The sequence below is a fragment of the Pteropus vampyrus genome, unplaced genomic scaffold, assembly GCF_000151845.1.
Source record: "Pteropus vampyrus isolate Shadow unplaced genomic scaffold, Pvam_2.0 Scaffold27, whole genome shotgun sequence".
Taxonomy (NCBI): domain Eukaryota; kingdom Metazoa; phylum Chordata; class Mammalia; order Chiroptera; family Pteropodidae; genus Pteropus; species Pteropus vampyrus.
The window spans coordinates 5031299-5044534 of NW_011888808.1; the positions used below are offsets into that span (position 1 = coordinate 5031299).

General features: G+C 33.3%; 1 protein-coding gene across 1 annotated transcript in view; it reads right to left on the bottom strand.

Moving 5' to 3' along the window:
• CDH10 (cadherin 10) overlaps nucleotides 1-13236 on the bottom strand; it is a 143909-nt gene that overhangs the window by 35278 nt on the left and 95395 nt on the right. Inside the window, exons 3-5 of the mRNA XM_011356439.2 lie at nucleotides 11696-11990; nucleotides 10043-10162; nucleotides 9454-9621 (exon numbers count right to left, since the gene is read on the bottom strand). Coding sequence (XP_011354741.1) covers nucleotides 9454-9621; nucleotides 10043-10162; nucleotides 11696-11990 — 583 coding nt within the window. The remainder of the gene's footprint in view (nucleotides 1-9453; nucleotides 9622-10042; nucleotides 10163-11695; nucleotides 11991-13236) is intronic.

Sequence of the window (13236 nt, forward strand, 5' to 3'; positions counted from 1 at the left end):
ATATATATAGACTTGGGGGAAGTTTAAATAAACTTAAATTAGTCATTCATAAACATATTACATTCTATCAGGTACTCAATTTCTTTGCAATGTGTCTCCAAGCAGGCACAACTAATAACTCTGTAAAACCGGTCTCAGTTTAAACATATTGGCACAGCTAGTTTTATATCTATTTATCTATATTCATACCTACTGAGGGATATTTTCTAAGTTTGTTCTAGAAGAAACCATAATACAGAGGAACTTTGAATCTCATTATGCAAAATGCCAAGTAGTTTACTGTAAGGCAGCTTTCCACTGGAATAACTGAAGAGTTCAACGTGGATTTTTGTCTCATTCCCATGCAACACGATTTCTCTTAGGGAATTATATATTTCATCACTCTTGGGAAATTGTATATTTCCCCAGTCATGTCAGTCTAAACATTTAGCCAAGGTGAGATCATACATGTCTGTTTTCACTTTTACGTCATGTGGTCACCTCATTTCGAGATTTACTAGGTATTTAAAATCCACTCCCTTTCTTCAGGCATCTTAATTCAGAATGTTCAAATCAAAGGGAAATCCCTCTCTCTTTCTGGTAGAAAGCTAGAAAGTATCTTTTGCTCTCTTCTCTACCTCAAAACTTTTATCGACCTAATTACTAAATCCTGTGCCTCACCCATTTAAATATTTCTCAAATCCCTCCTCTCCTCAGCAGTAGTTCAGACTCATCAACTCTTGCTCTTCCGATCCGGTGTGCTTCACTGCTTCCAGAATAATTAGCCAAAATGAAGAACCGTGCCTGGTGCTCTCTGAAAAATTTCTCTCTTAGATAATATATGTGGCATTTTATTTTTGCATCCAACCTTTTTCATGCTAACACTTCCTATATTTCCATTCTCGTAGCTCACAATCCCTGCTTCAAAGCCTGGGGCTCAGTCATACAAAATCACACACATGTCCTGGAATGCCACCCTTGTCTATCCCATCCTCCTTAACAGAAATGCCCTCCTCTCAATGCCCCTTGTTATTCTGCCTAGAAAACTCTTCATTGTCTCTCTCTTTCCTGATTTTCTTACAACTGACGAGTTTATCATTTTATGACTTGGGTTTTAATTGACAATTATAACATACATGTTATTGCATCATTCTCCAATTATATGTGTGTACAAAAATATATATACAAATGTGTGTATATACATAAATCCATATACATACTTATATTTATGCATATATACAAACGCCTATGTCTACACACAGAAACAAGAAAAAGAAACAATGTATGTGAGAGAAACTACAATGTAATAAATTAAAGGTGTGTGTGTTTGTGTGGGTGTGAGAGAAAGAGAGAGAGAGAGAGAGAGAGAGAGAGAGATTGCGTCTGCATAACCTTTCAAAATGCAAACCATTTACGGACGCATCCTGTATCTTACTACTCACTTTAAGATTATTAGTTTATTATTATTTTCTAGTACAGTTCCTGCCACATAATAGGGCTTCAGTCAGTGTTTAATATATCAAAATATGCTTTAATAACATTATTTCTTTGAAATTCTTACTAATTATGGGCATTGGAACCATAGCAAAAAATCCTACAAATATTTAAGGGCATTTTGTTAAAAACCATAGCTATATCTAACAGTGCTTTTGAGTATGAGAATATTCTTTTTTCTGGATAATAAAAAAAAGGAAAAAGAGACATTTTTAATTTCATTCCCTCCTTTCTCGTGCTAAGTATCTTCCTTGGGAAATACTTGACTGCTGCTCTAGTTGAAATGTGCTTGATAATTTTGAATATGCAGATTAGCCTGGGGCCTACATTACCTTGGAATCCCCAGTGGAGGAGAGGTTGACTCTATTTACAGAGTGTAAATCAGCACTTATTAAATCAAATCTCTCTTGTACCAGGCAAGGATTAACGTAGTCTCACAACTCACTGAATGTACGTGTCTTAAATCCCTATGCATATCATATAGACATTTCCTTGAAAGACCTTGTCTCATGCAAACTTGTTTATTCATCTGTCCAAACTTGTTCACTTAACTGATACAGGCAAAGGAGCCAGTCAGGCTTGGTCCTTAGGTATTGCAAAAGCACCAATCAGCAAAAATTTGACTTTTCCGTGTTCGAATAAAAATGCATAGGCATTTTAAGAATTCAGTTGCCTCACATGAAGTTGTTCCTATAATCTATATAGTAGTGAAACACAACATTAACTAAATGTGGGATATACTAGGGAAGACAGAAAGAAACTTTAGTTTACCAATTTCTTTCTTGGCGTCATGGTTAGAAGTACAGGTTTTTGAGCCAAAGAACCTAAGTTTTTTAAAATTTTAACTAAAAATTATCCGCCTCATACAGATGTTGTGAAAATTAAATGAGTTAATATTTGTATTGTATTTATAGTGGTTAACACATGCTGTAACAATGTGCCTATCACCATTATTTTTTTCCTGCTGCTTTACTTTATCTAAATTTAGGCAAATCAGAAAATCCATATTTATGTAATTTAATGGACTAAATAAAGTCAGTAGCCAATCAAGGTAATTCAGATAACAGAAACAAACATAGATATGAAATGTCTTTTAGGCTCTGAGTAATTCTGGAATTATTTACTATTGATTCTGAATTAGCCGTAGGTATGTATAATCTTTAGAGATAATTTGATGCAAAATATAAAGAAATGATATCAAAATACTCAGGATATTAGGGTCTCATTAAAATTTATTTGCACATCCAAAATGTCCCAGCACCTATTCTTGATCTTAATATACACTTTCAATTACAAATGAGTAATTCTGTGTTAATTTTCAGAACTAACAACCAAATGGTGAAGAACTGATTTTTGTCACTGTTTTTAATAACTGGAAAAATATAGGAGATAGCAGCAAATTCCCTGTTTTGAGTACGCTTGGATAGATCTGGAAGCTTATAGAATATATCAAATTCTCATAAATTTGATATTGATAACCTTTATATAATATATCCTGAAACATATCTTAAGGGGGTCAAAAGTAATAAATACAAATATAATCACTTCTCAATCATATGATATTCTGTCTGCAGTTTATAAACTCTTCTCCCTCATAAAGTCTCAGCTCAGTTGACATTATATAAATGTACTAGTTACTGGTTCCTGTCTTCCACTTATCCACCTAAGCAGTGTGCAAACATTTGCCTGTGACAATGCTAACAGACCAGGGACATGGTTCTATGAGAGCTGGATTTCTCAGGAGCCCATAGCCACTGTTAAATAGAATGAAAAAACAATCTACTCTGTGATAGGATGTGTGGGAAAGCAGCTAAATCGAATAAAGATCTGTGGTCTTCTTAAACTATGTTCTAGAATTGGCTCATTCGTGAGATGAAACTTTTTTCCCTGAGTCTCAGCTGCTTAGTTTTCTTCCTTCTTGAGTCTTAGTGAAATACTGCTCCATCCAAGAACTAGAGCCAAGCCCTAGGCACCAGCTCATTGGCTGAGACCCTGACCATCTGCACAACTGCTTTGTAAATTCTTTCTCTCTAGACCTGGATGTCCTTTCTGATGTCTGTTGGTTGGTTGGTTGTTGTTGTTGTTACATTTTGTCTTGTTTTGTTTTTAATGGGTCTGAGATCATATCACACAGCATCTTCTGCTGTACTAAGGCAAAAATGCCTGGATTAGCCTGGCTTCTGCAGATCAGATATCCTTCAATCGCTGACTCTGATCTGGATGAAAATCAGTACCATATCATTTTCCTACAGACGATTAAAAAAAAAAAAAAAGACCATTTAGGCACAAATTCTGTTATCCACTTGATTTTGCCAAGTCCTACAATGATCAGGTTCCAGTAATGTTTTTATAGACTTTTCCCATGAAGCCTATTTTGTTTCTCTGCTTTTATGGGAAGAAGAAAGAAAACGAGGTGAATGAGACTAAAATATTCACGCAGTTAGATTTAAGGTGAGGAAGTATAACATTTCTCTATGCTAGCACAAAGAAACATATCAAAATTTAAGGATCACTGAATGTTTGACTGGTTGTAGAACAGGAAAATTTGCTCTGGAGTCTTCATTTATAGTAACATTCCTTTGCTCATACATGGTTAAGTGTAGTCGCCAAGGTTATAGGTCTCTCCAGACTTAAAACACTTCTATTTAATCTTTGGTTGGCCATAAAAGAATAACAGCATAGCATCAGAGCAAGGGAAACAATAAGATTAGACACATTAGAAACATGAGACTACTCCTTCAAAAGGAAAAGGGAAGGGGAGGAAATCCCTGTATCCAGAATCTATTCTATGTTACAATTACTACCAAAGACATTTTTAATATGCAACCTTATTTCTTGATTGTAACACTATAAGTATTATATACACAGCAACTGAGGTCTAGAGAAGCTAAATTGCCTAAGTTTATTCATTTTCAGTTTTGGAACTGATTCCGGCTTCCTTAGAGAAGTCTCGCCTACTCATCCTTCTTAAAATAACACCCATGTCATTCTCTAGTCCTTTATTCTGCTTTATGTTCTTCACAATATTCACCATGCTACCAGACTTAGCCTAATTCTTGCTTAGAGCCTGGGATGTAGGAGGCTCTCAAAAATTATCTACTGGCCCACGCCTAATCCAGAATTTCTTCTAACTACTACAATACATTCCTTATTTATTTTCTTGTACATCTCAGCTTCTTAATGTGCAGGCATTATTTCTTCAGTCTTCTTCCTGCCTTGCTTTTATTCCTCAACTTGTTACCCTCAAGCTTCTTCCAAAATAATAATGATTTCTGCTAAAACTAAATGGGAAAGGTCATCTACAATTACCCCATTGCGTCAATTCTAATAGCTTTTTTCCTTTCCACCTTTCGTCATTCTGTTTTAATTAGAATTATCAAATTACAAAAATATATAAAAAATAGAAAGTATACATAAGCAAACATTAAAATCATCTATTATTTCATCACTAAATGATCCTCACTATCACTTTGCAGCATATTCTTTTTTTTCCTGTGCAAAATATACCCTCTCATAAACTGGCGCCTTTGCTAATTTCCAACTTCATTAGTTGTAAATAGTAGTTTTAAGAAAGGATTTAGGTTAAGTGACAGGTTCTCTAAAAATAGCCTCTATCATAAAGGATGCACTAAACCCCTCCAAAAATATTTGGATCAGTGCTGCTTCTCTGCATGCCCACTGAACTCTGTGTGTAGTCTCTTTATCTTACTTATCATTTCATATTGAAATATCCTGCTAGACAACAAGCCATTCATAGTTGGAAATCAAGATTTATTAATCTTCATGTATTTAATTGGAAAAACAGTGCTTGTTCCTGAAAAGTAAGCAATAGATTTTTCCTTCACTTATTGTTTTTAAAATTAAATTAAGGCACTTGAAACAACTCATGCTTCTGAAATAATTTCAACAGAGATATCTTTTTGAAAGAGAAAAATAAGATTTATATCTAGAGCAAAAAAAGCAAAAAATACTTTTGGGACTCAGTTTTCAGGTGTATCCCAACTTTCTAATCCATTGTTTTTCCTTAAAATCATATTATGACACACAGGTTACATTATGTTCACACGTTTATACACCTCTAAAAGCACAAGGCCGTAATGACAACTGAGATCAACACAGTTATGGGTTGGTTAACACCAACGAAAAGTTACCATTGTCGATGATCCTGTGAGTACAGGGCTCTCCAGGCTCGTCTCCCAGCAACCTCCCTGCTGCGTGGTGTGGCCCAACCACACTGGTCTTTAGCTCTTGACATACATCATTCAATTTCCAACCTCAGAGTTTCTCACATGCTATTCCCCCTAAATGGAGTATTTTCCCATCTCTATGTTTAGCTGCGTCTATTTCATCTTGAAGTGTTCTGATGAAATGCCACCTCTTAAATGAGACCTTTCTATATCCTACCCCTGTCACACGCATGTTCCTCTTTTTATCCAGAACTGAGCCTTGTATGTATACAATGCTTTTATTTATGCTTTTATTTATGTTTGGTGGAGTGGGGGTTGGCAAAATTCATATATCTAGTTTCTAAATAGTGTTTGGTGCAAGAGTATTCTCAATAAATATTTTTAGATAAATGACTTTATGATTTCATTTAACAAGTCCTCATATAACACACCAAAGCTCATCCTTGGCACTGTAGATATTTTGGGCCCAGTAATTCTGGGTCATGTGAATTGCAAGGATGCTTAGCAGCATTCCTGGCTTACACACACTGGATGCCAGTAGCACTCACCAATTCAGACAAGCAAAAATGTCTCAAGACTTTGTGAAATGTTCTCTGGGGGACAAAACTTCCTGACTGCAAATGATTGTTAGAGATTCACATGATAAAATAAGCTAAACAAGGAAGGAAGACATCTGAGTTTTCATGTGCCCTTGTCCCCTCCAAATTACTGAGAATTTATCCTCCATAGATGCAGCATATTAGGAAATGCTGAATTTAGATCAGCCAAACTGCATGGAAGTTTAAGTTCTGACCTTACTTTCATAATATTGAATAATAATAATAGAGTAGCATTTGCACAAATCAACATTATTGAGCACATAAATACACTAGTGGCAGCCACTGAGTCGAGTGCTTCATAGATATTAAATTACATAGTCTTATACCATTCCACGGAGTATGCTTTGCTACCTACTTTTACTGATTGGCATTGAAAAATATAGAGGTTAATGTAATTGAGCAAGGTGGAAAAGCTACTAAGTGAAGAAGATAGCACTGGAACTCATGCAGTGTGGCGCCAGAGTCTGCTCCTAAGCTGTCCCATTTGACAGCCATCAGCCAAGCCACTAACCCGCATGTAGCTATTGACCGGAAATGTGTTTGGTCTGAACTGAGACTTGATGTAACTAGAAAATACTTGATGTAAGTGGGTATTTTAAAGAGTTATGAGGAAAAGAATGTAAAATATTTGAATAAATTTTCCATTGATGATATTTTTAAAGTATGACATTGTTAAATAACATATATGATTAAATAAGTGTCACTTGCTTCTTTTAATTTTTAAAACATAGCTAATAGAAAATTTAAAATCACATATGTGGCACACATTTTTGGTTTGCATTATATTTCTATTAGGCAGCTCTGGTTTGTTCTCTATCATTTCCACTCTGAACCTTCTTTATTTCTTCTGTACATTGGGTATAATAATAATGACGAGTCTACATAGGTGAGATTTCAATAATATTGTGTATGAAAGGTTCCATAAACTGTGGAACTTTCTCCAAGTCTTGGCTATTTTATGAAATGATATTAGAAATTTCAAACTAGTTTTCCAGATGTTTCTCAGATATCAAGTAACATTCTAATTGCTATGACTGAGTATTCCCAATAGTAAGATATGGTTGCAAATAGTCATAAGAAAAGACGATTGAGAAAATAAAAATCCATAAATTATGTTTCAATAATTTCAGAACATATGAGACAAGATATGAGATGTATCGTGCTGTACATCTAGAGTTAGACATGAATGTCAGTCCTCCTCTGCTATTACTTGCAATGTGGCTATTTTCCTTATTGTAGAATGGTGGTCATAATGCCATTCTGAATGAGCTGTTATGATTAAATAAAGTAAGTCAATAAATAACTTGGCACAGTGTCTAATAAAAATGCCATTTGGAAAATATGTTATGGATTACTATTATTATTAATTTCAGGGTTTGTATAATGTGCCTATCAGATTAATTTTATCAATCACAAATTCTGGCTTAACAAAAGGAAAGGAAATAATTATTGAATAAATTAATAAAGGTGTAATAACAGAAAATAAAAATAGAAAATAGAAAATAAAAAGAATTTTCATCAGGCATTATTATCTTTCAAATGTCTATTTTTCCATTTCATTAGAATCTATTAATTTGCTTATTGAATGCACCATTTTTAAATGGACTGCCTTTTAGACACATGTATATATATGTTTCTGAGCACTTAAAATATAGTACTCCTTTTAATGGTCGGTTATTACTGATAAGTGCTTTTTCAGAAATATTTTTACTCATTATAGATTATGTAATTAGTTATTTTTTTCTACTAGATGTGTTTGTTTATTCTTTTGGTAACAAGCTCACAATAAAAAATTAGGTCAAAAATATATATAAAATGTAAAATTTAAGTTTTAATGTAACTAGGCATATCTTTAGGCCTGTTCTGAAAGAACTATAAGTGATTATTATTAGTTTCCTTTTCCCTGACAAAGCTAAATGTCACCTGGAGCTGTAATCTGATTATATGAAATTAGATAAGCAAAATAGAGAGAGAAGGCACTCTGTGTTTTGGGCCTGAGGGTCATGTACCTTAAATATCTAACAAAAGAATCATCGCGAGTTCATAAGCATGACTAGTCTGCTGAAGAAAATTCTACTTGAATTTTATAATATTTCTACGCACATAATTTTAAACAATTCAATTCAAACTATGCACTATCAATAACAAAGTTAGATAAAAATAGCACAGAAAGAGTAAAATACTTTTAAAGAGTTAATATAGTAAATTCCTAGACCATAATTCCTCAGGACAATGGTCTTTAGTATAAAGATATAACTATCACACAAAAGCTATATTTTAATTTAAAAAAAAGACTAAAATTGGGAGATTGATTCAGAAGTTAATGCACAGCCAAATGCTAAAAATTAAGTATATAGATTATACTGGAGCTTAGATTTTATGCCACATGCTTATCAACACACAATTCCATTTAAAGTATAGGATCTTTTAGATTAGCAGGAAATTGGCTGAGTCTTGGGAGTGTCCATTGAGGCCTAATAGCATCCTCTCTATTCATCTACCAAATTTGTATAAGAAAGGAGAATAAAATACATGTGTTATATGGTCATAAGCTAATGATTTTTAATTGGTTCTATTCTTGACCTATTTTGAGAATCTGAAAGTTAGTTCTATAACACAAACTAGATCTATAAATAGATCAGAAATACAAAATGTTTTAGCATGATTGCCATTCCAAACACAAGGATATTAAATGCAAATCTGGCACAGTAATATGAAATGCAAGTCTGATTAGTTTGTAAAGTTCTCCCATGTAGCCCTTTCTAATACATGAAATTAGATTTTTTATTGAAAAAATAATAAAAAATAAAGTTAGGATTCTCCTTATTAAATTCAAATAGAAATAAACACATTTGTAGTAGAATTATGACTTAACATTATTTCTTTTGCTAAATGAAAAAAATAGTTTTAGATTACAATCATATATATATATATATGGAGGGGTTTGGTGATAACAGGTCTCCCTGTCTCTGAATATGTCTTAAATATTTAATTTTCAGTCTTTCAGTAACAGTAAATTCATTAGCATATACTCCCTTTTTCATTTTTGTAGCACATTTTCTCTGTGTTTTATATTAAATATTTGACAAATCTTTTCTCTTTTGTTACTACTACTATAATTATTATTATTATTATCATTGTTATTATATACTCTAAATATTTGCCCTGCAGAAAGACCATTGAAGGCAACTTACTCTGGGGGAAGCGAGGGGGATTGTCATTGACATCTGTCAGCGTGATGTTTACCGTGGTGGTCCCCGATAAGCCTCCCATCTGGCCGCCCATGTCTTTGGCCTGGATTACCACTTGATATTGCTCCCTGTTTTCTCTGTTCATGTTTGGTAAAGCAGTCCTGATGATACCTTGAAGAAAATATAAAAACATTTGTTATCTTTATTAAAATCTCAATTATTAGTTGATGAAGCTACAAATTGCATATCTAAACTAGTGACTTTTGAAAGGCAAAATGTTTTTGCTATTAATTTTTATTGTCTGTAAAAGTGATTCAATGTAAATGCTTTACAAATTGTGTTATTATTCTACTTCCTAAAGAATACTATGCGTATTGTATAGTGACCTAAACCCATGTATAAAAACAGAAAAACAAGTACATTTCCATCAGCTGACTCAATTATTCTCCTTCAAGTTCTTAAATCTTAAGTGTGGCATTATCACTCTTCTGGAAGTATTAATGTTAAGGTTTTGTTCTTACTTTCCCACCTTTTTCTACTTACAAAGATCATAAAGACTATTCAATTAACAAGCTGATTCATGATTCCCGACCTGTTTCAGGCTCCACAGAGAAATATGGCTGTCCTTGAAGGATGCTGTAAATGACTCTGGCGCTGTTCCCATAGGAAGGGTCATCGGCATCTGTAGCTGTGACTTGCACCACAGAAGTACCTGAAGTATCCAAATTCAGCTTAGTTCTGCACAGCACCAGAAGGAGGAGCAAAAGCACTGGTTTTCATGGAAGACTTGAATGATTTTTGGTTTTAATAATGACCTCTTAAAGAAACATCGACATATAATTTATGTGAAAATCACATATATATATATATATATATATAGTGTTATTATGGGTAAACTGTGAATTCAACTACATATTTATTTAGCCAACAGGTGTATTTTTATGCATACAATAGAAAATGCTACAGTGTATCAGATTACAATAAACACAGTCACTTTACAAATGCTCAGATTTGATACTTAAATTCATTTTCACATAATAGATTTGTTTCATGTAAAGGTCATGTCTAACCACAAAGGAGTAAGTATGCTCCTCTTTCCCCCTCTCCACTAATTAACTATAAAAATAATTAACATCTGCTCTAAAATACAATTTTATGAATAGATTAAAATTTAAATTTAGAAACAATCCAAGATGATCCCATGTCCCATGAACTATTAAATGCTATTTAATAAAGTTCAAGATATTTAAAAGGGCTTTGTAATAAGGCAATTGCCAAAAGTCCTTGGGATTTATTGAAGTAAATATTAAATAATAATCCCAGAACAATGCTTTTCAGAAATGCAGAGTTGAAAATTTGTTATCACAACTGTTACAAGAAAAAAAAATGTATCTCAACTTTTTCATTGGTTTGTACAGCTTCTCCCACAATTGAGAAAAGAATCTATTCTACTACATCCAAATATATATCTTTAAATATGTTATCATTGTTTTCTGTTGTTTAGTTCTATAATCTTCTATTTAATTTAAAAAAGTCTTAAAATTGTCTCTACAAATATAACTTCTACCCATTTATGTTGAAAGGGCATATTTCATTTTCCTGAATTTTATACTTCTAGTATTTTCATGTCTTTGGTCTTAAAGTTTCCATAAACTAAGTTTATAATTTTATATTAGTCTGTGAATTTTCAACTGATTTATTTGAATAAGAGATTTATATCAGGAGAGCTTTATATACAGTGGTTATAATAAAAGAATGTTTTTAAATACTTAATATGAAAAAACTACATAATCTCATCAATTCCATCCATCATTCATATTAGCAAGATAATCCAGACAAACTCTAGGCAAATGATTAGAATATCTATGCGAAGACTCTATATTATATCTACAGTATTCTAAAAGAACTAATAATATATTTGCTTTCATAATTTTATACAGCTGTTATCCAATTCTATGTGATAAAAAATTTTATTTTCAGAGTTTTCTATTGAAATCCAATGGTATTTTTTTGGATGGTTAAGGAAAGTGTCTAATTATTTGTATTGTAAAATTTACAAATCCATAGGAAGTGAGAAATGCATTCACTTCTTTTTGAACTCATATCCTAAATTTAAAAAATTATACATGTACTCTTAGGGAGAAATCAAAAATGATTTCAATTAATTGATCAGAACATTTTAAGAATTTCTTGATTTTTTGAATAACTTTTTAAATATCATCATAAATGTTATAAATAAACTTACCCACAACGGACATTTCAGGAACACTAGCTGTATAAATTTCCTCTGGGAATGTTGGCTCATTGTCATTGATATCATGGATTTTGATCACAAACTCAGACTCTGGTTCTACTGGCCTCAAAGTTCTTCTGTTAATAGCTTGTGCACGTAGAGTATAAAAAGCCTTTTCTTCCCTATCAATTCGTCTTGTGGCATGAATGTCACCTGTTTTTTCATCAATAATAAAAAGAGTACCAGCTCCATCTCCAGATAAAATATATTTGAGTGATCCATCTCCTTTATCTTGGTCTGAATGAAGCTAGGGGGAATAAAAAGAGCATATCCATGATAATGTCTAAAAGTACATAATGCTGAAAGAATTCAAAGAAGATCTCTCATGTCCCATCACTGAATAATGGGGTCAGTTATCTTAGTTCTTGAAATGAGAGTTGAATAAGTATGATCACACTCATCTATACACTTTAAACAGTAGGACTCGTTTTTCACATACTAAGGTGATTTTTAGTCTAAATGGAAAAAAGTGATAAAAATAAACCAACTACAGTTCCCCTCTTTGCTTTGCTTAGTAAATAAAAATTTTCATAGGCAAATAACTCCTGACGAAGACATGTCATCAATCTTGTGTAAACATGCCCTCTCTCATCTCTTTCTCTGAGTGAAATTTTTTTTTTATTTTTATGTTTTATATTATGCAGGAATTCATCTCTCATAAATGTATTATTAGTTATTGCATTTCCATTTGGGGAATTAGTAATATCTTAAGAACTGTAAGACAGGCAAAGTTGTATGAGACATAGCTCCTTTCTTAGAAACACCATGCATCATTTTGGGTTTATACAAAAGACAATGACTCCCCTACAAATATTTGTGGATCACATAGACATCTAGATAACACTTGCATATATATTTCAAAGTTAGAAATCAAGTTAATAAACTATGAAATGAAATGCATTCTATCTAGCTTCATACCTGTCAAATCTCTGTTAACAACCACAAACAGCAAGTTCTGTGCGGGAGCAAGGCAAGGCAGGGCTACACTTTTCCTTGCCCCCTTGCCTATGCCTGCAACACTGAGTTTCCAGAGTCGTCATCATGTCAAAGAGCTTTGCTTACATTCATGTGGACATCTCAGCCCAGTGCACACCTATTTCAATGCAAACTCTAGGCCAGGAGCCTAGCGTTTGTCCATGTGTGTCATGGACAAATTCCATCTGTCTTGTCTTTTAATAAATGCCCACTAGGCCAACCCTCAGATTTAGAGATGCATATAACAGTGAGTGAGTCTAGCCTTTGGGTGACTGACTTGGAGAAGAGAACCTCCTTGGACCTAGAAGCAAGCTCAGGGAGGTCTGAGCAGGAAATAATGGGTCCCAAGCACCTTGAGTATAGTCTGGAAATGGCTGTGTCGGTTCCAGTTGTGAATATCCTCTGCCTCCAGTGGAATTCTTACAGTGAAGGGAGGGGCTTAGCCATTGGAGGAACAGAGCATGGCTTTGTAAAACATAAGATTATGTTACTCTTTAATTATACCACCCAACCAATAA